Below are 27,215 nucleotides of genomic sequence, written 5' to 3'. Positions count from 1 at the left end.
CAAATACTGATTACGAATCCGACTTGCCAGTAACCATTCTCAAGATCAACGCTTTACGCGTCGAATGTAATATTACATATGGGGCATACATAAATGAGCATAAGGTACACACCATACAGGAATTCTTTCCAGCTGTCTCACCAGGCTACAAGATTATCGAAGTACCATCACCAATTATTTACCTACCAGTCACCGTTAAGACTCAAAATAACTTGCAGCTCCACATCGTCGATCAAGACGGTCATTTAGTTAATTTTCGTGGTGAAGTCATAACAATTAGATTACACATCAAATCAGTCTGAGCATTATGGGTATTGTGTACAATACTAAAGTTGGTAAAGGTCATAATAGTAACGTGCATGCCGTCGAGCGATCAGTCGTCGACGAGTGCTCAAAGCGCTAACACGTCAAAACATACAGTTTCTAAAAAGTCTAGGTTTAAGAGTTGTCCTTGGTAAAAAATAAGTTGTGTAATATTTTGCTGCTTTCAGCGAAATGGAAGAGGTGCTAAGCATACAGTCAACTGTCGTATTTGACGAATCTGTTGCGCATTACGAGATTCATGCGCATCAGCCCTATACTTTATCGAATTTCAATAACAGCGATGAAATTCGCATTGATATACAACATCAAGATCTATGTGTGCTGCCTTAACGCAGTTCATTACATATATGTGGAAGATTGCAAAAGCCAGATGGCACTGCTATCGAGGGCACGCGATTTGTAAACAACGCCATATGTCATCTATTTGAGGAAATTCGTTACGAGCTCAACGCCATAGAGATTGATCGATGCAAGAATGTGGGCTTGACAAGTCTCATGAAAGGATTCGTATCATTTAACCCTAGTCAGAGCTCAGCGCTTGAAAATGCAGGCTGGCTCGACATTGCAGAGACTCAACGGCTTGACGATAATGGCTACTTTGACATATCAATTCCACTTAGTATGATTCTAGGTTTTGCCGAAGATTATCGCAAAATTGTTGTGAATGCCAAACACGAGCTTATTCTCACAAGATCAAATTCTGATGTGAATTCTATTGTGCAGACGCAAGTAGCCGTGGCTGGTCAAAATGTTTACGAGGATTACCAAGTTGAAATCACCAAAATTGAATGGCTAATGCCATATGTGGTGCTCTCGGATAAACATAAAATTAAATTGCTCAATCATCTGGAAAAGGATAGACCTATCACCATGAGTTTTCGTAGCTGGGAGCTATACGAGTATCCATTGTTGTCCAGTACATCGAAACACGTGTGGACTGTCAAGACTGCCAATCAGCTGGAGAAGCCTCGCTTTGTTATTCTTGGCTTCCAGACAAATCGCAAAGGACGAAAAACAGCCAATGCTAGTCGCTTTGATCATTGCAATATAAGCAACTTTACACTTTTTCTCAACTCTCAACACTATCCCTATGGAAATCTCAATCTCAATATTACTAATAATCAGTATGCTCTACTCTACGATGTGTATGCCAACTTTCAAAATGCTTACTACAACAAAGAGGTAGAACCAATGCTGAAAAAAGCCGACTATCTGTCGTATGCCCCTCTCATTGTCATTGACTGCTCAAAACAAAATGAGTCACTTAAGCAAGCATCAGTTGATGTACGTCTCGAATTTGAGGCTAGGGCAAATATTCCAGTTGGCACCTCTGCATACTGTCTCATCCTACACGATCGCATAGTCGAATACAATCCTATGAGTGGAGATGTGAAAAAAATTGTTTAAAGGGTGGTGGGAGAAGATGGTATAAATTGAGAAGCAGCTTGTGGTAGGCATTCAGTCAAAATAGAGTACGTGCTCGATGTACAAGGATTCAGAAAGCCTGTGAACGAATTTGTCGTCAAGGAACTTGCCATAGTTCCACTTAATGCTCAACTCAAGACATTGGTATTTTTTTTCAAGCCGCCCACACCTTGGCGTAGACTCACAGCCAAGTACAAGTCTAAAAATCTCTGGCTGGAACGTAATTATCACGGATCATCATGGAATTCGGGGGATCTGGCCTACGAGGAGCTGGAAAATGTCTTGAAAACTGTTCTACATAACGCGAGTGTTGTGTACGTCAAAGGAGCCGAGAAGAAGCAATGGCTCGAGAAGTTCAATTTTCACGTAGTTGATATGGGTGAAATGGGCTTTCCCTCGTTACAAAGGCTGAAATATGATATTTTGGAGCCACTGTGCCCACACCATAAGTTAGCGTTCAAGGCAAACTGCGCACACAGAAATGTATTGTTGCTGAAAAAGTTTTATCACGACAATACGCCATCTTTTGAGAGATCTCTCAGAGAATTTTATCGCACAGAGAACCTATCATTTATGACTCTGAGATATTGCATATTTACCACGAGAATTCCTCATAATATTTGCCGCCAATAGTATCGAGCTAGCTTGGGATAAGCTGCCAGAGCACCTAAAGCAGGACTCAGAGATTTTGGAGTGTCTACGCTGTCGAGAGCACAATTCAATTGAGAGTGGAGTTCCACCTTTAAAAAGAGATTGTGTGCAGTGTAAACTAAATGCTCAAAATGAATAGCAATATGAAGAAGGAGGTGCGTTTTCAAGAAAATCCAACAGTTCATTTAATATGTACATGGGTGTATGCATATAAAAAGGCACGTCGTGGAGAGTGGGAGCAAGCAGCCCGAGATCGAGAGTGTTTTAAATTAAGGATTGAAAGAACGGACAAAATTATTGTACCAGTACTTATGAAAAAACTTGAGATGTTGTCTATAAAATAAATGTATTTATTTTAATTGTGACTACTATTTTATAAACCTGTACCTAATCCCTCTATAATTAAAAATAATTTCAATTAAAATTAAAAATTTAACATCAAAATTTTTTTAAAAAATTTCAAATAATTGAATAATTAAAAATAAAAATACGTGCATTAGGAGAAGGAGTAATCATAGGATTTATGTACACTCGGTAGTAGCGGATTCTTACGGAAAGTTTTTTTTTCTTTTTTAATTATGCTCCAATCAGAGGGTTTAACTTAACAAAAAAAACTAACCAATAAGGCTACTTCATTTCACAAACATTCTACGAGAATCCACTACCAGCGAGTGTACAAAAATTGTTATTTGTTTTTTCTTTTATTTTTATTTAACCACTGTAATACTTTCCAAGAGCGGTTTTATTGCTACAAAAGGCACTACACTTAACATTTCAAAACGTTGCACTACATATAACATTTCAAAACGTTGCACTACATTATTGAATATATTTAATTTAGAAATTATTTGGTAAACTTGACTCTTTTTGAAAGCTAAAAATGTTGAATACTTTCATCAGATGCGTTGGTATGGATCTCATGACCATGAAAATTTCAAACGTGTCATCGTCGTACTGGTCTATAGCCAAATTAATAGAGCGCAGTTCAGCAGGAGTAGGGTTAATCCATTCCTGCAGGTGCTCGTACTCTTGCAAGTATAAAAATATACTCCCCGTTGGATGAGCCGCCGCTGTCCCCGCTAGCATTGCTGTTACTTCCATAACCACTGCTGCTGCTCATTTTTCTAATTCCTGCAATAAAAATATTATTTATAAGTATTAATTAAGTTTAAGGTATTTACTAAAAATGACAGCTAAAAAAGATATCCGTTTTCTATGATTTTAAAATGAAATATGGATGCACGCAACGGAGTCAGCTTGCTTTATCACATTGCACATAATAAAATCTATGTATAATAATTTTTTCCGAGTATCATTTCGTTAAAGCAAACAAGCTGCCCTAATATCGGCATGATTTTTTGTTTACTATAAGATAGATTCAAAAATCTTTAAAATAAAACAATATCTTGATACTTACTGTTAAATACGATGGAAACGTAGAAACTCGGATACGATGAGAGAGAATGCAGCTAACAGAAGAAATGACAAGATGTCTTAGCTTGAGTGGATGAGCTGGAACTATGGTCTCTCTGATGATCCTTAGGCTTTATATACTCGAAGGGTCACATAGACAGTATTATGGTAGTATACGGTAGAGGATAAGTTTTCATAAACAATATGCAGTGCAGCGCTGTGCGTTCCTCTTTTTTAATTCGACACGCCACGCCGTTTCATCTCTCTTCGCGTTCGAGATAACATATGAGTATATACTAGTATAGCTCTTATGATTATTTTAAAAATTTCCGAATTGTACTTTATTTGTATCACCACCAAAATATTGTAAATAAATTTTTCCTTCTTGAGACTGAGCTAATAACTTGTTTAAATAATCTTGATTATCTGTTAAATATTTTGAAACTCTTGATGGTACAAAAATACCAAAACAATCATCTAATTCAACGTAAATTTTATTTCCAAATTTTGTTTTCAACTGTTTTATTTTAGTTATTTTAAACTGTTTTATTTTAGTTATTTTAAACTATTTTTCTACTTCTAATTCAGAAATTTTTTTCGTTGGCTGATACGCGTGTTGACCAACTTTATTTAATTCTTCAAAATCCATAGTTCGTATACTTCAACTTAAAGCTTGATATAGTACGATGTGTAAGGTATTTACTCAAAAGTCGAACTGCTCATTTTCTGTCAGTCCGCTGCCTTTTATAGCAACCCGTTAATGGGTCCCCCTCTATTTAGAAAAATGTAAAACTATCCAATTGAATAATAACAAAATGCTTATATCCAAGCGCGCTCGTAAGACTATTTTAAAGAAAGATAATATCCGTTGTGAAAGATGATTCGACTGCGTGAAGCGCAAATTCACAGCGGTGAAAAAAATAAGGCACACGCATAAACATAATAATATACGCTGCGACGTTCATGGGAGATCATCTTAAAAGAGCCGCAATGTGAGTGAAAAATACATCGTTATCGCAGAAAATAATAATATTCACTGCGACGTTCATCCGAATCGTCTTCAAAAGAGCCGCGCATTCGTAGAAGAAGAATATCACTAGCGAAAGATGACTTGATCGAAAGTGATTCGCAGCAGTGACAATAAGACACCACTTGACAAAATATCCGCGGCTACATACTACGCTGGATATACGGACCTGCGAAAAAACAATTCTGGGTAACCCGATACTGCAGCGACTGTCAGCTACCGCTCACCGGGCTGACGTTTGGCAAGAAAAAACACATACAACCTGATCCCATGCTCCCAGAAAAGGGGACCGCTGACGCAATCACCCCCGTCGCACGGCTCTCGTCACACTTTGTAGTCGAACTTATTATGCCGTCGATGCGTACAGATAAAGGTGCTGACGTCTAACTTGATCCATGCGGCTAACTACTGCTGGTATGCATTGCGTAGATGCTGTCTGACCTGTGATGCAGCATGTGAGAGAGAGAGAGAGAGAGCGCTCCCAATATTACGCACAATACAGTTTGCAGTATTGGGATACGTGCTCGAGAGAGAGAGAGAGAGAGAGAGAGAGAGAGAGAGAGAGAGAGAGAGAGAGAGACAGACAGAGAGAGAGAGAGAGAAAGATATATATATATATATATATATATATATATATATATATATATACCGATAATACGCAGCAATTATTGATGCAGTGAGAAGATGCGTATATGCTATCCGAGGAGAGTATATATAACGAATAAGTGCGCATAAAGAAAGAATAACAGGTGTAATGTGATCCGCGAGTCGACGAAAAGATGCGACGTGTTGCACGTCGGCCGGTGACGTCAGCCTGACTAGAATATTCCACGCATTGACTCGACCTTGAGCGCGGACTCCTGGAGCACTGGAGTTTACCGTCCGGAGCCCCGACGAGCCTCCCGGGTACCCTGCAGTGACCTTCTTTATCGATTCTCACCTGCACAGGTGAGTGGCTTCACCTGCACAGGGGGGTGTTAGGTCTAGCAATGACGTCAAAAGCTTCTAGAACATTCCATGAGGGCGGGGCCTATTCTCACCTGCACAGGTGTGCTGAGGGTGGCGTGGTGGGGGGGGGGGCCGTATCCGCGTTGTTATACTACTCATGTCAAATTTTATTACGACCGGTCGCGTGGTTCCAGAATCATAACGGTATACGTACATACATAAACACATCCATCCGCACGGACATTTTCTAAAAACGCTTGATTCGAACTCTAAACACCTCCAAATGCGTTTCTACGATGTTTTAGCGAAGCTTAAAATTAAACTATTACAAAGCTTCCTCTAAGAGGAAGTAAAATAAAACGATACAAGAAATCAACTTGACAAACTAATCGGACGCAAAAATAAAATCAACAATGAAACTTAATAAATATTTTCTATCTTTAAATTCCGTGCTACCTCCCACGCGCGGTCATCCTTCCCTGCTGCAGCGTTGCAGGTTTTTTTGGCTCGGCTTGTTTAAATAAATAGACATCAATTGTGACAGTTAAATTTGAAATATATGTTTTGATTACAAAAAAGGTAGAAATAATTACTGATTTTTATCAAATATTACATAACTTACATAATTTAACATAATTTATAGTCGAAATTGATGTGACTCGGCGTATACTTGTGTAGTAACAAGATTTACCGCACAATATATTATTTCGTTATTTTATTTTAATCGGGACTTGTTCCATTTTCCTCAGTTTCGCTCTCCCGTTCCCTACGTACTTACCGCGAATACCGTCACCTCTATGGGCGTTGCAACAAACGGTTGAGAAGCTGGCCCCACACAGGAAAGTGCGGAGGGACAGCACACGTGTGAACACGACCTTCGCAAAGCAGTTCTCGCAGCGAGCTGCGTTGCAACGCGGGCAGATCACAGGCGTTGAGAGGGTTCTCGACCTCACCAAGGGATTGTATCCGCTATAAATCATAGAAAATAAGCGAAAATTGCAAAAAATGCTTAAATAACCAACTTAAACCCTTGTAAGTTGACGAGAATTGATCGAATTGGTCTAAAAATTTATAGGTGACATCGTAACGAACTTCAAAACACATATTCTCCAAGTTTCCGTAAGAATTTTTTTTTGTCGCATGATTTATCAGCGAACTACCCATATATACATATATAAAACAAGAAATGTGCTTTGTCAGAAAAGCACTGCGTGTATAACAAAAAGAGGAGGGATATTTTTAGTGAAAGTGAGATCTGACCAATCGTCTCTAAAAGAGGTGCTCCAATTTCACCATCGCTAGAAGTTTTGACAATAGTTGTTTTGAAAGAGAATGAGCTCCAAGCGACAAATTTTGTTTCTACAATTTTTTTCTTATACATTTATATAAAAAATCGGTGTATTATAAGTAAAAATGAAATTGTATACTGAACAGCTCATAAATTTCCTCCAGACGGATTAACATTGTCATGCTGAGCAATATTCGAGTAATTTTCGCTTGCAAAATTATGAACTTGTTGATTATATCTTCCTGTAAAAAGATTATAATAATTAATACCCCTTTGTATAAAATAGTATTGGTTCCTGATATATTACATTTTATTTCTTAAATAGTATTATTCTAATAAAAAAATTAAAAATATTATATGATGTGGCTAATCTGGGGTGAAAATTCGAGGTCTAGCCTCTCTCTCTCTCTCTCTCTCTCTCTCTCTCTCTCTCTCTCTCTCTCTCTCTCTCTCTCTCTCTCTTCTCGTTCTGACAAGATGAGAGCTAATGCTGAAAGGATAATGGACTGGGCTGCACAAAATCACCTTAAACTTAAGTCCTGACAAAAAGGCAATCTGGAACTCGCTACGATCACGCCTTCGCAACACTAAATCCACGTCACACTTCAAACAATTAGCTAAAGAATATTTTTATGCTCTTGAAAACTCATAATCATCTCACAAACACTTACACTCCTCCACTCTATATATATCATTTCACATTCACTCTATATATATCATCTCACACACACACACACACACAAATTATAACTGGTTTTACTTTATACTATTATTTTGAATTGTACAACACAATGTACAGAAATAAAACTTATTTAATTTAATCTAATTTAATCTCTCAATAATAGACTATTGCTCGCTAGTATACCGTGCCCTAACGCAAGAACTGGACACTAAACTGCAGAGATTAGTGAATACGGGAATCTGTTACATCTATGGTGTAAGAAGGCACGAGCACATCACCCCTTACAGACGCGAGTTGCAGTGGCTTACCACCGCCGGACGTAGGAAGTACTTCATGGCTTGCTTTCTAAGAAAACTTTTCAGCACAGCGGTACCATCATACATCACTGCCTATTTTGACTTCTACGTCGCACTTCGTCCTGACAGGGGTGAGGTGACACCTCAGGACATCTCAACCTTCGCTACAGAGACGCTGAGGAACTCATTCCACATAAGCGCCGCATATCTATGGAATACACTACCATCACAGCTCCGCGACAATAGATCCATTACACACTTCAAGAAACAAGCCAGACACTACTTTGTCACCCTTGAAAACACATAGCTTATTATCTCCACAGTCATCTCAGTCCCACCTCACTCAACATCATAATTTATTACTTTACTACGTATTTATTTTTTATAAATTTTGTACAACACGTTGTTCAGCAAAATAAATAAATAAAATCTAAATAAAATCTAAATAACATCTAAAATCTCTCTCTCTCTCTCTATCTATCTCTCTCTCTCTTACGTGAGTACATAACATCGTTTCTGCCTCGCCTGTACTTCATAGCATTTTTGTAGATAGTTGCATGCGCTTTTTTGCAACCTTCAACGTGACATATAAGTTACTGGAGGCTGCAATTCTTTCAACGCCGTTTCCTCTGCTTCAACATCTTTCGCTGAAACCTAAACTACAAGTTTGCACGGCTTCTTTCCTCGCTGCACGGCGTCTCTCTCTCTTCTCAAAGTGATCCACGTGACGCCATCTGTTGAATTGACGGAACACCAACAACATCATCAATCTCAGGTAGGTCAATTTTTACCTACTCGAGTAGCATTCCATCTGGCTTCGAGAGTACTAAGTCTCTGGCTCTGTCGGTAACTTACCGTTCACTACAACCTGCGTTATCGACTGCCAGTAAGTTGTCGACAGAGACACATCTACATCGGAAATGAGCGGAAATGGTGAGTGTTCAGTTTAATTTTAATTAAATAAGTAGAGTGGATGTAAGTTCAGGCTTTTGAATTTTTCTCCGTTGCGACATTGAGTAGCGCGGGCATGCGTCGAGGCGCGCCGCCGGCCCCGCTCGCGAGCGCGCGAAGGGTCTGCTCATTCCTGTTAGGACTGCCTAGCGATTCACACGTTTGGCTTCCTTACGCTTTTCGACGTTTTCATTGTACGGTGAGTCAGTAATTTATTTGTGTTAATTTCGTTTGCGGCAAATTCGCGATTGTGTTCGCGTTTGTGTTTGTACGCGGGTGAGTGTATGCCTCGAGGCTATAGTCTTAAGGATTGTTGGCAAAGGTGTCCACGTGTTGTACGTGACTCCTTTGGGGCAAGCGAGCAGCGGCAACACACCTTGTTGCACTCGTGCCAAGCTTCTGGCTCTCCGAGACGTCGGAGCGCGCTTAGTGCACGGTTGCGGACCACCTTTTCGCTCTTTAGGCCCGGCTTCCAGACATCCAGGACCAGGATGTAAGCAGCGGCGGAGTACGGCGAGGCCAGCTCAGCGTCTTCCTCAGCGGCGGCGTTAGAGGTTGCAAGAATTGCGCGTCTCTGCGTTCTTGCGTGCGTCTTTTTATATAAAGTTTTTCTCTCTTCTAGAGTCACTTCTCTTTTTCTTGCCTTACTTTTTGTATAATTTCCTCTCTTTTAATTGAATAAAGCTTACACTTCCTGCGGCTTTTCCTTCCAATCCGTGAGGGTTTTCACGCCATAGCAAGTGCATTTTTGTTGTACTGCGAAACCGTGTGTTTTATTTCAAGAACCCTTCACTCACTCAACCCTTTCCTTGTCGGAACTCACTCTGAGTTCTTCCACTCAAATAAGATTATTGTTTAGAGAGAAAAACTTGGAGCCGCTCGTCATGTGTGTTCGCAGCGAAAAAACATCAAAAGGCAAAATGAAGACATGCGAGTTGTGTGATCGGCTATTCCACACCATATGTGTAGCATTCAGATCTATAATGGTGAGGAATATTGCCACACTTGCTTGTACGCTGAGTACGCCACCAGCACACCTAAGACCGCGCATACAAAAGCAAGAGCAGCAACAACATCTGTCAAGGGCACGCCTAATACAGGCGTGCCCAAGAATAAGTCAGCACCCGCATCGCTCGCTGGCTCTAGGACTCAATCGCCTGCGCGGATCTATGCAGCACATGCTCTCGGTTTGAAAAGGCTTGGCCCTCTTGAAAGCCGCCTCAAAGCCTGTAATGCCCTGCACACGATCCATCGTCTAATTAAAATAAAAATAAAAACAAATAAAAAAACATTCGTTTTCCTACTCTTGCCTATCACTACGAAGCCAGCAGCGGACTCGTAGATTGTGTAACAGCCCAACAAACAGCAGCAGGCTCAGCGACACACATGTGTGCGTGCGCTCCCCCTCTCCTTACCTACAAGCAGCAACGACAGTAAGCGAGCGATTCCGTAGCGACTGCAAGTCGCGCGCACTTCGGTATATGATGCGTGAATACATTGATCTTTTCGGCGGCTCAATACGCGCTCGCTTCGCTCCCTATAAAAAGCCATGCGCGGCCTAGGGCTAGCTACTAGTTGTCGCATCTTCAGCGCTCTAGTCACTACACACTCTACAGCAAATTAAGCGTAGAATCGGAGCGTAGAGTAAGGTCACCTAAGAATTATCATAAAGAATATGTAAGAGACGAGGATCAGATTTTCTAGGCTAGAAGTTGGCATTTGTGATCGTGGATCAGTGTGTGATTATATTCAGTTGAAAGAGACTCACGCGGCAGCAGCGTGCATCGGGACTCGTGTAACGGTGTTAACATAAAAAATAGCCTAAAACAGTGCGGTGTATCAGAACTTGTCGGTGTACGGGTATGAAGACTCGGTATATAATCGAATTCTCTTAAGGGGACACAACACCTTTAAATCCTAAAAAAAAGATTAATGAGTAAAAATGACAAAATTAAAGTAAATCATATTAAAGTTTTTTGACTAATATTTAGTATAAATACCTTCAACTTTACCGCACTAAAACCCTTAATTATCCCTGCTAACCCATTGTGGCACTCGGTACAATGTGTTGTGAATGTTTTCACTGTCCGTAGGATTTAAAGTAAACATATAATTCTTTTGGGCTCAAATAGAAAGAGGATACTTTACACACCTGTAGTTTTGTTATAAATTCAAATCATAATTCCTGTATTCATACCAAAACTACAGGTGTACAAAGTATCCTCCTTTAATTTGAGCCTAAAAGAACCATTCGTTTACTTTGAATCTGACGAACAGTGAACAAATTCACAAATCCTTGTACCGAGTGCCACAATGGGCCAGCAGGGATAATGAAGGTTTTAGCACTGTAAAGTTAAAGGTATTTATACTAAATATTACTTTTAAAAATTTTAAATGATTTACTTTAATTTTGTGATTTTCACTTATAATTCTTTTTTTCAGGGTTTAAAGGTTTTGTGTCCCCTTAAGTCAGTCTGTGTGCGTGGTTATACGTTTGCTGAAGAGCTCTCGTGCTTCCGATAGTGTAGCGCTTGACAAGAATTATAATGTGTCTAATAAGCGCCGAGAGCGCCAGCCAGGACGCGATGCAAGCTCTCGCGTAAGTATATCATACACGACGTGTGAATGTTTAGAACGTCTCGGAACCTTTGGCTCACATCGATGGACTGAAAATTGGAAACTGGTCAATCGCTCCAGGATATACTGACTGCAACATGAGAACGCGATATACAAAGGCAGCGGAAACAGCTCTTTAATAAGATCACGATTGTTCTGTTTTTATAGCAACAATATATAACTACATAATCACGCTGGAACTACAGTAAACAACCGCGTTGCAGTAGCATTCTCTCGACAGGTCGTTTGCGTCAAAGCTATTTCTTTAGAAGTTTGATTGAACTTATAAAACGGGTGTGAAATCGGTTTGAAAAAAAACCTTTTACAAGGTAAAGTGTTGGCAAATATAAGTTATGGCTCTATCCTCACAAATTTGATGTATCTTTGTATTATGATACTTATTTCTTCTTAAAAATTTACGAAATTCTTAAAAGAATTGTCAAATGTTTGAAGCTTACAACAGTTTTTCCATATATTCTAATAAATATATACGTTAGCGAATGTAGTTAAATCAGTTTTGAAAAGGTCAGGCATTAAAGACCAGCAGGTAAGCTAGAATCAATCATAACTAATAGTTATGAAAAATAAGATAGTTGCACTTTTCGAAATTATCATTTTAACTCACACTTGCAGTCCTGTCGTCTTATAGTTTATCGATGAAACACTCAAATTATTGGTTTTGAGGTGTGCCTAAATCTGTTAAATGATACGAATTGAAATTAGGACATTTTTTATTATAATCTAAGTTACAATATAAGTTTATTGTAAAGAATAGAATTTTAATATTGCAGAATCGACTGAATTTTTCTTGTAGTAACTGAACCTCATTCAACAATCAATTCTTTTTAGTAAATATGCACGTATGATGTGTATGACGATTGGTAAATATTATGCATATCGTAGACTACAAGACGACGCGACGGCAAGTGTGAGTTAAAGTAATAATTTTAAGAAGTGCAACTATCTTATTTTTCATAACTATTAGTTATAATTGCTTCTAGCTAATCTGCTGATCTTTAATGCCTGACCTTTTCAAAACTGATTTAACTACATTCGTTAACGTATATATTTATAAGAATATATGGAAAAACTTTTGTAAGCTACAAACATTTGACAATTCTTTTAAGAATTTTTAAGAAGAAATAAAAATCATAATACAAAGATACATCAAATTTGTGAGTATAGAGCCATAACTTATATTTGCCAACACTTTACCTTGTAAAAGGATTTTTTCAAACAAATTTAATAAACGTATCATAGAATTTTAAGTAAATTTAATAGGGTATATATATACAGGGTGGACCATTTGAATCAAACTAGTCTAATAACTCCTAAATTAAGCCATGAACAGAAAAATTGTTCAGATAAAAGTTGTCCAGGATCAAGGGGGGCATCTTTTTGTGCAATTAGTTTTGACCTTGAACTCAAATTTCAAGGTCATTTGACGGTCAAATTTTTTTTTTTAAATAGGAACCCCTATTTTTGATAGCAGATTCGGAAAGAACAGGAAATTTTACGTCCGAAACATCTGAAAGTCAACATCCTCTAAAAGCTCTGGCAGTTGATCTCTGAGCAATGCCAAATAGCTATTCTGGTTAACATTTTGACCTTAAAAAATATGGCCCAATCAGGTAACCATTAATGATCCTACACCACACCATTAAACTCCATCGGTTTTGATGGTCATTAGCCCTGTACCAGTGGGGATTTACAGGTGACCAGTAGTGACTATTGTGCCTATTTAATTGACCATCACTGCGAAACATAGCCTCGTCAGAAAACATAACAAATCTGAAAAAATCTGGATCATTTTGTAAAACTCCTAAAGCCCACTGGCAAAAGTTAATACGCATTAGAAAATGGCGTGGCCTCAGCTCATGAACTAATCTTATGTGGTAATCGTGATAGTGGAGATTATTGAGAATTCTCAATGCTGTTCTTCGTGGTATACCGATTTCTCTTTCAATTTGTCGACTACTAATTTGTGGATTGAGATGAACAGCTGCTAAGGCGGCTATAACATTAGGATCATTTTCGTTGTATTCGTGGTGTCTGCGTTGACGACGAAGATGTCCATCACGAGCTCTTCGAAGTAATCTGAGTAATGTGTCGTGAGTAGGACGCCTTCTTAGAGGAAAGCGTTCAGCGTAGAGTCGCACCGCGGCTCTGGCATTGTTATGGGTTTCGCCTAAGATCATTATCATATCAACAATTTCATTGGATTGATAATCGTCCATGTTGAAAATTTTGTTTATAATAAGAAAAACTATTTTATTTACATTCACTCTTTATTGAAATTGAAACTAAACCAAAATAAGAAAGTGACAACAAAAAAAGGAGGAATTTTCAAACTGTATAATTTTTAAATCAAATTTGTAACTTCTTATTTTCTTACGTTAAGACATTGTGATTTAAATTGAAGACAGCGTGAGAACAATCGTTACAATTCATATTAGATTAAAGAAATTCAACTTAAAAAAAAACATCTAAACTGGAAATGATGCACTTTGGCAAATACAATTATTAAAAAATTTTTTTAATATTACAAAAGCAAAATGCTGTTTAATATTTTATCTTAACTAATGAATTTTTTAACATCCTACCTTTATTGTTTAACCATTTTTTACGCTTTTGAAACATTAAACTTTTACTTGACTCTGCTTCGACCGTGAATGAATTGACAACATTGATTTTTAACGTTCCATTTCCCACTCCCATTAAGAACTCAGATATTTAAAATTATCATGTTTACTTCAAAATTTACTTTTGACCACTAAAAATTGGTTAACGAATGTTAAACAAGCATCCTAGTGAGAGACAAGGGGACTCACAGTAAACAAGCACCCTAGTGAGAGGCAAGGGGACTCACAGTAAACAAGCACCCCAGTGACAGGCAAGGCGACTCTCACGTTAAAAAACTCACGTTAAAAAAGCACCCCAAAGGGAACATAATCCTAATACGTCCACGTCGTTGTTCCTGGGTAGCGCTGAAATTAGGGAATTATTTTGTTTTCAAGGTAAATATGTTCATGGTCATTGTCACATTAGGTTTGAATATTCATCATAAAAGTACATTCACTACGATTATTCTATCAGAAAATGCGATTAAATAGCAATTACAGTATTTCTTAACATTTGACCTTGAAATGACCTTGAGAAGGTCATGAAAAAAATTTTGAAATACCGTTTCGGACGTAAAATTTCCTGTTCTTTCCGAATCTGCTATCAAAAAAGGGGTTCCTATTTAAAAAAAAAAATATACTAGTGGGGCTTCGCCCCCCTGCTCGCTTCGCTCGCCAACCCCCCAATTTTATATTTATAAAAGTTTATAAGCTGATTTTAATATAAATAAACCCAATTATCTTTTTATGATAATCGATTAACGTTACGTATTAATATAGTTTATTATAAATAAATTAATTTACCTACTAATGTATTTAGTGGGTAATCAATTATTTTTAATATAATAATTTGTTTTACAATATTATTTATTTTATTTAATTTGCGAAAATTCTTATGTTAAGTCTTATACACTTATTTTTGTTCAGGTTTAATATTTCTTTTAACTATATTTTGTTGTAATTTTCTACTTTATCTTTTAATAAATGTTGTACTATCGTTGTACTAATTTTGATTTTATTGATTGTTTTGATTTTAATTATTTTCTAATATATTTATAATTTTTGCTGAGATTTCGATTAAATATTCTAATCGATTTTTATGAACTATTTGTTTTCCATTTCTCAGGTATTTTGAATTTTTTTATAATTCCTTCTCCAATTTTTAGTAATAATTTTGAAAAATGTTTATTAGTTGAACGCATGTTTGTATTTAACTTTAAAATATAAAAACTTGATCAAAGATATGATGATTTTATTGATTCAGATATAATATGGCTTCTACTACTATTTTTAAAACAGGAAGAATTTGTCGAAAATCTCCTCCTAAAACTATTCATTTATTTGCGAAAGGAATGTCTATATCACATAAATCACGTAAAGTTTTATCAACTATTTCTAATGCTTTTTTAGGAATCATAGAAGCTTCATCCCAAATTATTACATCAGCTTTTCGTAATTTTTTTTTGTCAGATTGAAATTGTAAAAATGATATTTCTATAGTACTTAAATCTAGAGGTAATCGAAAAGTTCTATGACTTGTCATTCCTTTTGGAAGTAATATTGAAGCTATACCAGTCCATGCCATTGATAAAATTTGCTTTTTTAGAGAAATAAAATAATAAATTAAAGTTTTATATAAAAAGGTTTTCCCAGAACCTCCAGGACCATCTATAAAGTACATTTTATGATTATGTTCACATAATATTTTGAAAATATTTCTTTGGTCATTATTTAATTGAATGTACATTTTTTCATACATAGATGTGCAATATAATATTTCTTTGTTAATATCAGTTTTATTATGAATATCATTGTTTTTAGGCATAGGTAAATGAAAAGATTCACATGATTTATCTTCCGTTTCTAAAATTTGGTTAATATGTAAAAGAGCAAAATTTTCTTTATTATCTTTAAAATCTTCAGTAAAACTATTTTTATAATTATTCCATATATGAATACCTTGAATATTTTCTGAAAGTAAAAACCAAGCAAAAAATTGTCTAAGTTGAATAGGTAATAACTGTACATGCTTCTTCAAAAATTTTGTCAATTTGAGAATCATGTTCTAATAAACCCATGGCAATCGCAGTGTCTCTAAATGTACTATAATTTGTATTTTCAAATGTTTTTAAACTTTCAAATGAAATTGCACCTCTGACTTTATTTAATATTAATTTTAAAGAAAATCTTTCATGATCTTTCGGTGAAACTACATTTAACCTACCAATTGTAGTATGACGTTTAATGTTCATTCTTTTTTGCCAGCTTTTTGTCTTTTTATTAAAAATATAGTGTTCTGGAATATTAACGTATTTTATAGTTTTCGCCAAATCATCTACTTTATTTAATTCAAACCAAGCTGTTAATGGAGTTTGAAAATTTTTAATAGCATTGTTAATATTATTAACAATTTTTATAGATTTTAGTTTTTAAACTCATTTCACTGTTAATTAGTATTTGAAATACATTAAAAACATGAAGGAGTATGGTGGCGGGGTGGTGGGGGGGCCCTAGTGGAGGGGTGGTGGGGGGTGGTTAGTGGGGGGGGGGGTATATGCATTTTCAATAATCACGTAAAAATGAAAGAATTTTACGTTATTTGGTGGGGGGCCAAGTGGGGGGGGGGGCGGTGGAGGGTTGGTTGGGGGGAGTGTTGCCAAAATAATTATATAATATAGGAAGATATATATATATATATATATATATGGGTGATTCTCAGGCAAATCAAAGCTCAAAAATTTTTTTCTTTTTTAACCCGCGGTAAATATGTTTCAGAAACAGTTTTCTATGCCCAGAATTTTTTCAGATTTTTCTAGAGAATGTATTTTCTAGTAGAATGTATTTTGGAAATCCAAATAAGCGTGAAGCATTTTTCCTACGACTTATATTATTACATGTACGTGGTGCAAAATCATTTGCTGATATACGTACTGTAGATGGAATTGTTTATAATAAATATAAAAATACTTGTATATCAAGACGTATTATTCTGTACAGATGATAATTCGCAGCATCACTTTTCTCGGGACCAAATCTGCAGAATACGTCTTTTGATATGCGTGAATACATACAATAGTCGTCATTTCTTATTCACAATCAGATATCTTTAGAAAACCAGATCATATCTGCACAGATGATTATTCGAAGCATCCTTTTTATCTAGACCAAATCTGCAGTTTATGTCTTGTGATATGCGCAAATACAAAGGAGCAGTCGTCATATCTCATTCACAAACAGATATCTGTAGAAAAAGAGATCATATCTGCACAGATGATTATTTGCAGCATCCCTTTTATCTGGACCAAATCTGCAGATACGTCTTGTGATATTCGCGAATACAAAGGAGCAGTCGTCATATCTCATTCACAAACAGATATCTGTAGAAAACCAGATCATATCTGCACAGATGATTATTTGCAGCATCCCTTTTATCTGGACCAAATCTGCAGATACGTCTTGTGATATGCGTGAATACATAGAGCAGTCGTCAGTTCTTATCCGGACCAAATCTGCAGATTACGTCTATAATATGCGTGAATACATAGAGCAGTCGTCATTTCTCATTCACAAACAGATATCTGTAGAAAACCAGATCATATCTGCACAGATGATTATTCGAAGCATCCTCTTTATCCGAACCAAATCTGCAGATACGTCTTGTGATATGCGTGAATACATAGAGCAGTCGTCATTTCTTATCCGGACCAAATCTGCAGAATACGTCTTGTGATATACGAATATATACATAGAGCAATTGTCATTTCTTATTCACAAACCGATATCTTTAAAACACCAAATCATATCTACACAGATGATTTTTGCAGCATCCTCTGTATCCGAACCAAATCTGCAGATTATGTCTATGATATGCGTGAATAAAAAGGAGCAGTGGTCATTTTTCAATTACAAACAAATATCCTCAAAAATAAGATTATATCTACACTGATGATTATTTGCAGCATCCCTTTTCTCTGGAACAAATCTGCAGAATACGTCTTGTGATATACGAATATATACATAGAGCAGTTGTCATTTCTTATTCACAAACAGATATCTTTAAAACACCAAATCATATATATTTACAGATGATTATTCGAAGCATCCTCTTTATCCAAACCAAATCTGCAGATCATGTCTATGATATGCGTGAAAAAAAGGAGCAGTCCTCATTCTTCAAGTACAAACAAATATCTTCAGAAATAAGATTATATCTGCACAGATGATTATTTGCAGCATCCCTTTTCTCTGGACCAAATCTACAGAATACGTCTTGTGATATACGAATATATACATAGAGCAGTTGTCATTTCTTATTCACAAACAGATATCTTTAAAACACCAAATCATATATATTTACAGATAATTATCTGACGCATCTATTTAATCCGCAACAAATCTGCACATCTGACACATCAGGACCAATCTTACTGTGTTTTTGATATATGTATACATATACTTAGTTCTAATCAACTACCAAAAGAAAAATCACAAAAATTTAAATATTTATCAATTTTTCATACCTATATTTAACTTTAAATGTTTCATGACTCGGTCACTTTTTGTGAACCATTCTTCATCGAAAAAGTGTATTTAATTCTGATTTTTTTCAGTAGGATTATGTATTTATGTTTGTACCGCATATCTATCATGAAATAATTATCATCATAGAATGATTCACTAGTTCCAATGAATTTTTACATAATTGCTCATATTAGTGTTTTAATATTGTGTAGATTTTTTTATCTGATTTATCGTTTCATCCAATGGGCATGGCCAGTGTTTTTGGTTTGCAACCGTTTTTCGTGCAAAGTTATAACTCTTTTTTTTTCTACTTCGTGCATCGTTTTATAATCTTTAGTATAAGGGTTAATATCTTTTAATAAGCTATCTAACTGATTCAACAATTTTAATTTTGTAACGGGATTATTACTATAGCTTTTTTGTTGAATGATAGCTAATTCATTATTAAGGGGACACAACACTTTTAAACTTCGAAAAAATCGATTTTTTTTATTGCTTATTTTAACAGAAAATGTTTCGTAAAACACGCTCCTGAAACCCGTTCATAAAAAAAAAAATAATAATAAATGTTCTGCAAAGTTACAAGCAAAATACTAAGACAAAATTTTTTGTTTTTTTTCCGTAAAATTGCGTATTTTTTATTTTTTGTCTAATACGACTAATCATTTTAATTTTAAGTTTTATAAATTTTATCTAAATAAAATTCTTATTGTAAATGTTGAAAATACTATTTTTATACCGTAGTATATACGTATATTATGCTCTGCATACATATTTTAGTAAATAAATTAGTGCGTATTGATAAGATTTTTTTGCGCTATTTTCGAGATAAATTTTTAGTTTCGCTTCTTATATAAGGCTCCGATGGATACGTAGGGGCATTTATTTGAATTCAAATGCCGCGCGCTCGCGCACCACCTGTGGGCAGATTAGATTCAATGTGTCTGAGAAGGACGGAGCGACCATTCTGCTGTTCTGCTAGCAGACAGCAAATATTTCAAAACACAGCTAATATAGTCCTGGGATGTGTTTTACACTGAGTAAACACAGCTTATGTCTTAATACATAAAAAAGCTGATATTTCTTAAAAGTGTTTTTAAATTAATCTAAGTAGTGTTTGTAGTGTTTTTGGGGTTATAGCTTATAGCTTATAACCCTAAAAAGAAAAAAAAGTGAAGTGTTGGTGTAAAAGCAGAGCAGTGAAGTTATTTAAAAAAGTGTGAAGTTTAGTGATTTTAAAAATGTGTGTGATAATCGTGATGCCGAGGGAAGGTTTGCGAGTACCCATCCTGACAAGATGTACTCTCGAGGAAGAGGCAAAAAGAGGCCAAGAAGATTTCTAGCAGCATCATGCGAGGATGAACCTGCTAACAGGACAAGACCTTCAAGTTCAGCAAGAAAGATACAAACTCCAGCAGCGGAAGGAACCTCTGTGGTCAGGAATAGATTGATTGATATCAAACTTCTATTTCCTGCTCTCGGGGAACTTTTAATTTGCAATCAATGCCATGGTAAAGTTAAACTTGGCAAATCTGAAGCTCAAGGATTGAGATTCAAGATAGAAGTAGTGTGCATTGAGTGTGGTCAGCTGGCAGCTATCAAGTCATGCAGAAAAGTTGGCGTCTAGAGCCATGCTTGGGAGAACAACAGAAGAGCAGTGGTTACTTTTCGTGCACTTAGACTTGGACACGCTGGTCTATCAACATTTTGTGGGTTATGGGCTGCTTGATACCCATGGCTCAGTCTGCATATGATACAATTAACAAACAATTTAGTGAAGTATGTGAGAAAGTTGCTAAGGACTCTATGAAGACTGTAGTCATAGAAGAAAAAGCCGCTACAGAGACTGGAGCACTCAGATCAAACACTTGGAGGTTAGAATGGTAATTTTCTGCAGTTTTAATTTGAAGATTCTACACGGTGACCAATAGAAAAGATAAGGGATTTTGATTTGAATGTTTAGAAAATGTTTTATGTACAAAAAGGTGCCAAAAAGAAAAAAATGCAGTTTTTTCATCGCCAAATCATTCTAAACATTCAAATTAAAATCCTTGCATTCATACCAAAACTACAAGGGTTCAAAGTATCCTCCTTGAGTTTGAGCCCAAGAGAACCATTCGTTCACTTGGAATCCTACGGACAGTGAAAAAGTTCACAAATTCTTGCACCCAGTGCCACAATGGGCCAGCAGGAATAATTAAGGTTTTAGCATGATAAAATTAAAGGTATTTATGCTAAATATATCTATAAAAAATTTCAAATGATTTACTTTAAATTTCTGAATTTTTCTCAGTTCTTTTTTTTCAGGGTTTAAAGGTGTTGTGTCCCCTTAAGAACGTATGATTTCCCATATTTTCGAGCTTTATTTTCATTTGGATGCAAGGCATAAACATCGTGATATGTTTGACCATAAATTCTAATAATGCGCGGTCCTTTACTTAACAATTTGTCATAATTAGCTCCAAAACTTGCAAAAGCTAAAGCATTATTATATGCTCAAATATTTTTTTGAAAATTTAAACTATCTTCTGATAGTCCTGTGGCTAATTGCTCCAACTGATTTGGATAAGCAGGATTATCCGGCAATTCCACGTTTCCTTTCTGACAACAATTAGTAAATTTGTTGCCTTGCGAATATTCAAAAACAAAATGCTTTGCATTGCAATATTTACAAATTTCAGGTATAGAATCTGAATAATTTTCGTAAATCAATGTTTCATTAAATTGTAAGTTTGCTATCCAGCCTATAATTTGTGATTTGCTCATTAATTTTAAAATATTTTCATCTTTATTTTGTTTTTTTTTTGTCATTTAACATTTTTCTTTTAGTTTTTTTCTTTTTTATCATACTACATTGGTCATCTTTGTCATTCCAATAAACTTGCCTTTTATGTAGTGTTTCTAATCCTTGTTTCATTACTAATGCATTGCTATTTATGTTTTGCAATTTCTCTTTAATTTGTTTTCCTGCATTACAATCATTATTTTTACTCTTTATGTAAGCTTCTCTTTTACTCAGTGCTTCTTTTTATCGTTCCATTTTTAAGTCATTGCTATTCATTTTTTGCAATTTCTCTGTTTTTCGTAGTTTTCTCTTTAATTTTTTCTCTTCTGCTTTACAATCATCATTCAACAATATAGTTATATCAGAGTGATGAAATACATTAGAAACTGTCATTCCATCATTATTTACATTGGAATAATAGAACCAAGTTTTTTTATGTCCACTATATAAATCCATTATTTTTTGTTGTTCAGTAATTAAATGTTTTTAAATGGTCTTTTTCGTCAATTTAATTTTATTATTTTATTGGAATTGAAACTTAATTTTTTATCAACACAAGTCAATCTATGACTGATGGTTCTTCGTATTGATATAACTGTTAAATCACAGTTAATTACGCAAGGAAAATGTTGTAAAATTGGAAACATCATAATGATACGTGTTTCATATATTCTCATTAAATGTGAATGCATTATAGAAATGTTAAATTGTAAATTGCAAGTACATACATTGAAAACAATACAAACAGCAAAAGCTATAGCAAAGATTCCACAATCATCTGCTATTATATTAAAGTAAAGCTTAAGGTACCTGTGTACCATGAAGTCATTCACATCTTTTCTTAATAGCTTAACATCTAGGAGTTACCCTAACACCTGGACATCATCTATGAGGCGAATATAATTTTGGGCCTTGAAAACTTTGGGCCCTGAAATTTTTGAGCCTTAACATTTTTGGGTCTTAAAATTTTTAACCTTCAAATTTTTGGGCTTTGAAATTTTTAGGCCTTAAATATTTTGGCTTATTTAAATTTTCCTGTGTTCCGTAAAGCCATTCACATATTTTATTAACAACTGACATATTTTATTTTTTTATTATCATTTATAATTCATAGCGCATTATTGACATGTTATCCATATATATCTAAAATAGGATATAACGGGGTTATTTATTTCCGTATCTAAACGTTGATGGGAAATCCATCCATCGACGGTGTTGCGAGAAGAAATTATAGCAGCTTGTTGCAGGCCTCTTGTAGGCTGTACGAAGCCTGACCCATAGCGTAGTTTGCTACACGTGCTCGCCTCGTGGCCTCGACTGGAGTGGCGCAAAGGGGTGTCCGCGGTCTAAGCTGGGCAGCGAGAAAGATGCCTCGTGGCCTAGAGTGTGTGGCAAGGTGCCGTGGGAAGACGAGCTGCAATCGGCTGCACTGCTCGTTGCAAGTACAAAGAGCGGACTCGCTAAAGGAGTTGTTCCACCCAGCGACACACCAGGGACACGCCTTTAAAGCAGCAACAATCCTCCAGGATACGCACGCATGCGGTTGACAAAGCTAAGTGGTTTTTTAAACTCTACTATTCGGATCGGTATTCAAAAGCTAATTGTCGCGGCAGCGCGGACCGCGGTAGCATGGGAAGCGCGGGCTTTCTCCAACTCTCTCTTACTCTCATACTTGGCGATACACGCAAATACGCACACTCGCGGCTCTCTCTGACTCTATGTGCTCGTAGGGCTCTCTGCTCTGTCACTTACCTTGCTGCTGGAAAAATACATGTATGATATCTTCCTTATATTATATAGTTATTTTGGCTATACTCCTTCCCCCCCCCACAGCCCCCTCTCCACTTGCCCCCCCCCCACAAAATAACGAAAAAATCGTTCATTTTTATGTTATTCTTAAAAATGTGCATGCCCCCCCCCCCCCCACAGTCCCCCACACAGCAATAATACAAATTATGTATGATTAACTTACTCAAAATGTACTGTTAGTTAACTGTCAATGTTTATAGTTTAAAATTATCTTCGCTATCCATTTGTCTTAAAATTTTTTTATTTAAAAAATACGTGTATTCATTATGAGAAGTGAGTATTACACTATTTAACGAAAAGTGAAATTTGTGACCACAAATTTTTGAACATACATCATTTGTTTTCCATTCATTTGGAATTTCAAATGTTGTAATATTTCCTTCTCTAATTTTCAGTAATAATATCGAAAATTGTTTATAACATGGTATTATGTTTATATTTAACTGAAAAATATGGAAATTTGACCAAAGGTATGAGGATTTTACAGTTTCTGCTATAATAGTGCTTCTATTACTATTTTTCAAAACAGGGAGAAGTTGTCGAAACCCCCCCCCCCCCCCTCCACTTAATACTATTAATTTATTTCCAAAAGAAATTTCGATATCATACTGTTTTGTCAACTATTTCTAAAGCTTTTTTTGGAATCATAGAAGTTTCATCCCAAATAATTAAATCCGCGTTTCGGAATTTTTCTTTGTCAGATTTAAATTGTCAAAATAAGACTTGGATATTGGTTAAATCTTAAGGTAAAAGGAAAGTTCTATGACTGGTTATTTCCTTTGAAAGTAATTTCGAAGCTATACCAGTCCATGCCATAGATACAATTTTTTTGTTTTAAGAAATAAAATAATAAATTGTTTTTTTATATAAGAATGTTTTTTCCGAACCACCAGGACCATCTATAAAATACATCTTATGAGTTTGTTCGCATAAAATTTTAAAAATATTTCTTTGATCATCATTTAATTGAACATACATTTTTTCAAACATAAATTTGCAATATACGATTTCTTCACTATTATCAATATTATGGTCAAATTATCAAAATACATTAAGAAAAGACTAAACCATGGTATCTTGGGGTTTTTGGGGTCGCTGAATGCGAATCCTGGGTCAGTTTAACCCCATCAGAACTTTCTCAAGGTTAGTTGAAGGTCAAATTATCGAAATACATGAAAAATACACTAAAACCATGGTATCTTGGGATTTTTTCGGGCGCTGAATCCGAATCCGGGCTTATTACAACCCTATCAGGTCATGGTCAAGGTCAGTTGAAGGTCAAATCATAAAGATTCATAAAAAGTAAAATCAAACCATGACATTTAGGGGTTTTTGGGGTCGCTGAATCCGAATCCAGGGTCAGTATAGTCTCATAAGGTTATATTTATGGTCAGTTCAAGGTTAGTTCAAGGTCATGGACGTAAAGAGAGTGAAAAAAATAGTTATAAACTGAAACAATGCAAAAGGTAATGTAAACCATAAAGCAAAGAACAATATATATGCAAGTACAATCGTATCCTTTAAAACAATATCATAGTTTGCTGCTCCTTCATTTACTTTAAATTTGTTAGAGGTATATGCAATTCAATAAAATACCCGTAAAAATATTAAGCCCATTACTCTTTTTTATGGTAACGAACTATTTTATTGGCAAATGATCTACGAAGTGCATTACGCTTCCGCTTCTCCGATGTTGATGGTAGATCTCTTTTTAACGATCAACAGTAATCTGCTAACATATTTACGTCCCATCTTCCTTGGTACCCGCTCCATTTCCTTTATATCTTGGTGAAATCTCTCTCCCTGCTCTTCGCTGTAATCACCTAGGTTTTCTGGAAACTCATCAACATGCGAATATAAAAAGTGTAATTTTAGATTCATTAGGCAGTCTTGATTTTTGTAACTATTTACTAAATTTAAAACTATTTGTTCGTAATTTGGGCTCTTATGATTTCCAAGAAAATTTTTAATTAAGTCCTCTAATCATAACCATGCTTCTCTCTCTGTATGATTCATTTTCGTAACAAAAATTTCATCATTTATCATCTTACGAATCTGAGGGCCATCGAAAATTCCTTCATTTACTTTAGCATCACTTAATTTGGGAAACTGATTTCGCAGATACTTAAAACAGCTACCATCTTTGTCTAAAGATTTTACCCGTTGTTTCATAAGTCCCAATTTAATGTGCAGAGGTGGTATAAGAATTTTTGATGGATCAACAAGTGGCTTTTCTTTTATATTCTTAGAAACCGGTTCGAACTTTTTTCTAAGGGGCCAGACACTCTTTATGTAATGATTCTTTCTATCCCTACTATCCCATTCACATAAATAGCAAGTATATTTTGTGAATCCCGATTGTTGCCCCAGAAGTATTGTTATGATTTTAAGATCCCCACATATTTGCCATTTATGATCATTGTATTTTATTCGGTCTAATATTACTTTCATGTTACAGTACTCTTCATTCAGTATTACCGAATATCCTATGGGAATGGCTGCATAAACATTTGTATTGTGTAACAGAACGGCTTTTAAACTTCTCGTCGACGAATCGATGAACAATCTCCACTCGTTGGGGTTGTAACATCCATGTTTAAAGCAATTCATCAACCCAACTATATATTTGCAGTAAACTAAGGAAAATTCTTCATCTTTAGTGAAATAATCACGATATTTCTTATCTCTGTCTCAGTAGTAAGAAACTTGAATTTTTCCAGCTTCATTAGTATTTTCTTTTAGCCATTCGCATGTTGATGAGTTTCCAGAAAACCTAGGTGATTACAGCGAAGAGCAGGGAGAGAGATTTCACCAAGATATAAAGGAAATGGAGCGGGTACCAAGGAAGATGGGACGTAAATATGTTAGCAGATTACTGTTGATCGTTAAAAAGAGATCTACCATCAACATCGGAGAAGCGGAAGCGTAATGCACTTCGTAGATCATTTGCCAATAAAATAGTTCGTTACCATAAAAAAGAGTAATGGGCTTAATATTTTTACGGGTATTTTATTGAATTGCATATACCTCTAACAAATTTAAAGTAAATGAAGGAGCAGCAAACTATGATATTGTTTTAAAGGATACGATTGTACTTGCATATATATTGTTCTTTGCTTTATGGTTTACATTACCTTTTGCATTGTTTCAGTTTATAACTATTTTTTTCACTCTCTTTACGTCCATGACCTTGAACTAACCTTGAACTGACCATAAATATAACCTTATGAGACTATACTGACCCTGGATTCGGATTCAGCGACCCCAAAAACCCCTAAATGTCATGGTTTGATTTTACTTTTTATGAATCTTTATGATTTGACCTTCAACTGACCTTGACCATGACCTGATAGGGTTGTAATAAGCCCGGATTCGGATTCAGCGCCCGAAAAAATCCCAAGATACCATGGTTTTAGTGTATTTTTCATGTATTTCGATAATTTGACCTTCAACTAACCTTGAGAAAGTTCTGATGGGGTTAAACTGACCCAGGATTCGCATTCAGCGACCCCAAAAACTCCAAGATACCATGGTTTAGTCTTTTCTTAATGTATTTTGATAATTTGACCCCTATTTGACCTTGACTTAAGATCTGATGGGGTTAAAATGACCCTGGATTCGGATTCAGCGATCCCAAAAACATATAAGTACCGTGGTCAAGTTTTTGGGACTTACAATTTTTTTTATTGTGGGGCTGTGTTATTGGTGTTTCAGAAATTTAAGCTGAAAATATTGAATTCAACACTTCAATGATTTTTCAACAAGAAGGAATGCATTTTACAAAAAAATTTATGGTAACATTTTTCTCTTAAATTTACATGAAGAATCAAAAAAAATTCAAACGTAAATGTAGTAATT

The 27,215-nt window shown here is 35.6% G+C and overlaps 1 protein-coding gene across 1 annotated transcript in view; it reads right to left on the bottom strand.

Moving 5' to 3' along the window:
* Positions 1-6,893: 6,893 nt before the first annotated feature.
* LOC100113816 (programmed cell death 6-interacting protein) overlaps positions 6,894-27,215 on the bottom strand; it is a 374,789-nt gene continuing 354,467 nt past the window's right edge. The window contains exon 15 of the mRNA XM_031928162.2: positions 6,894-7,318. Within this exon, the coding sequence (XP_031784022.1) occupies positions 7,224-7,318 (95 nt within the window). The 3' untranslated portion in view covers positions 6,894-7,223. The remainder of the gene's footprint in view (positions 7,319-27,215) is intronic.

This window comes from Nasonia vitripennis (genome assembly GCF_009193385.2).
Source record: "Nasonia vitripennis strain AsymCx chromosome 4 unlocalized genomic scaffold, Nvit_psr_1.1 chr4_random0004, whole genome shotgun sequence".
NCBI classification, from domain to species: Eukaryota; Metazoa; Arthropoda; class Insecta; order Hymenoptera; family Pteromalidae; genus Nasonia; species Nasonia vitripennis.
Note: the sequence above shows the minus strand (reverse complement) of the source record. Positions and strands in the feature narration are given on the sequence as shown.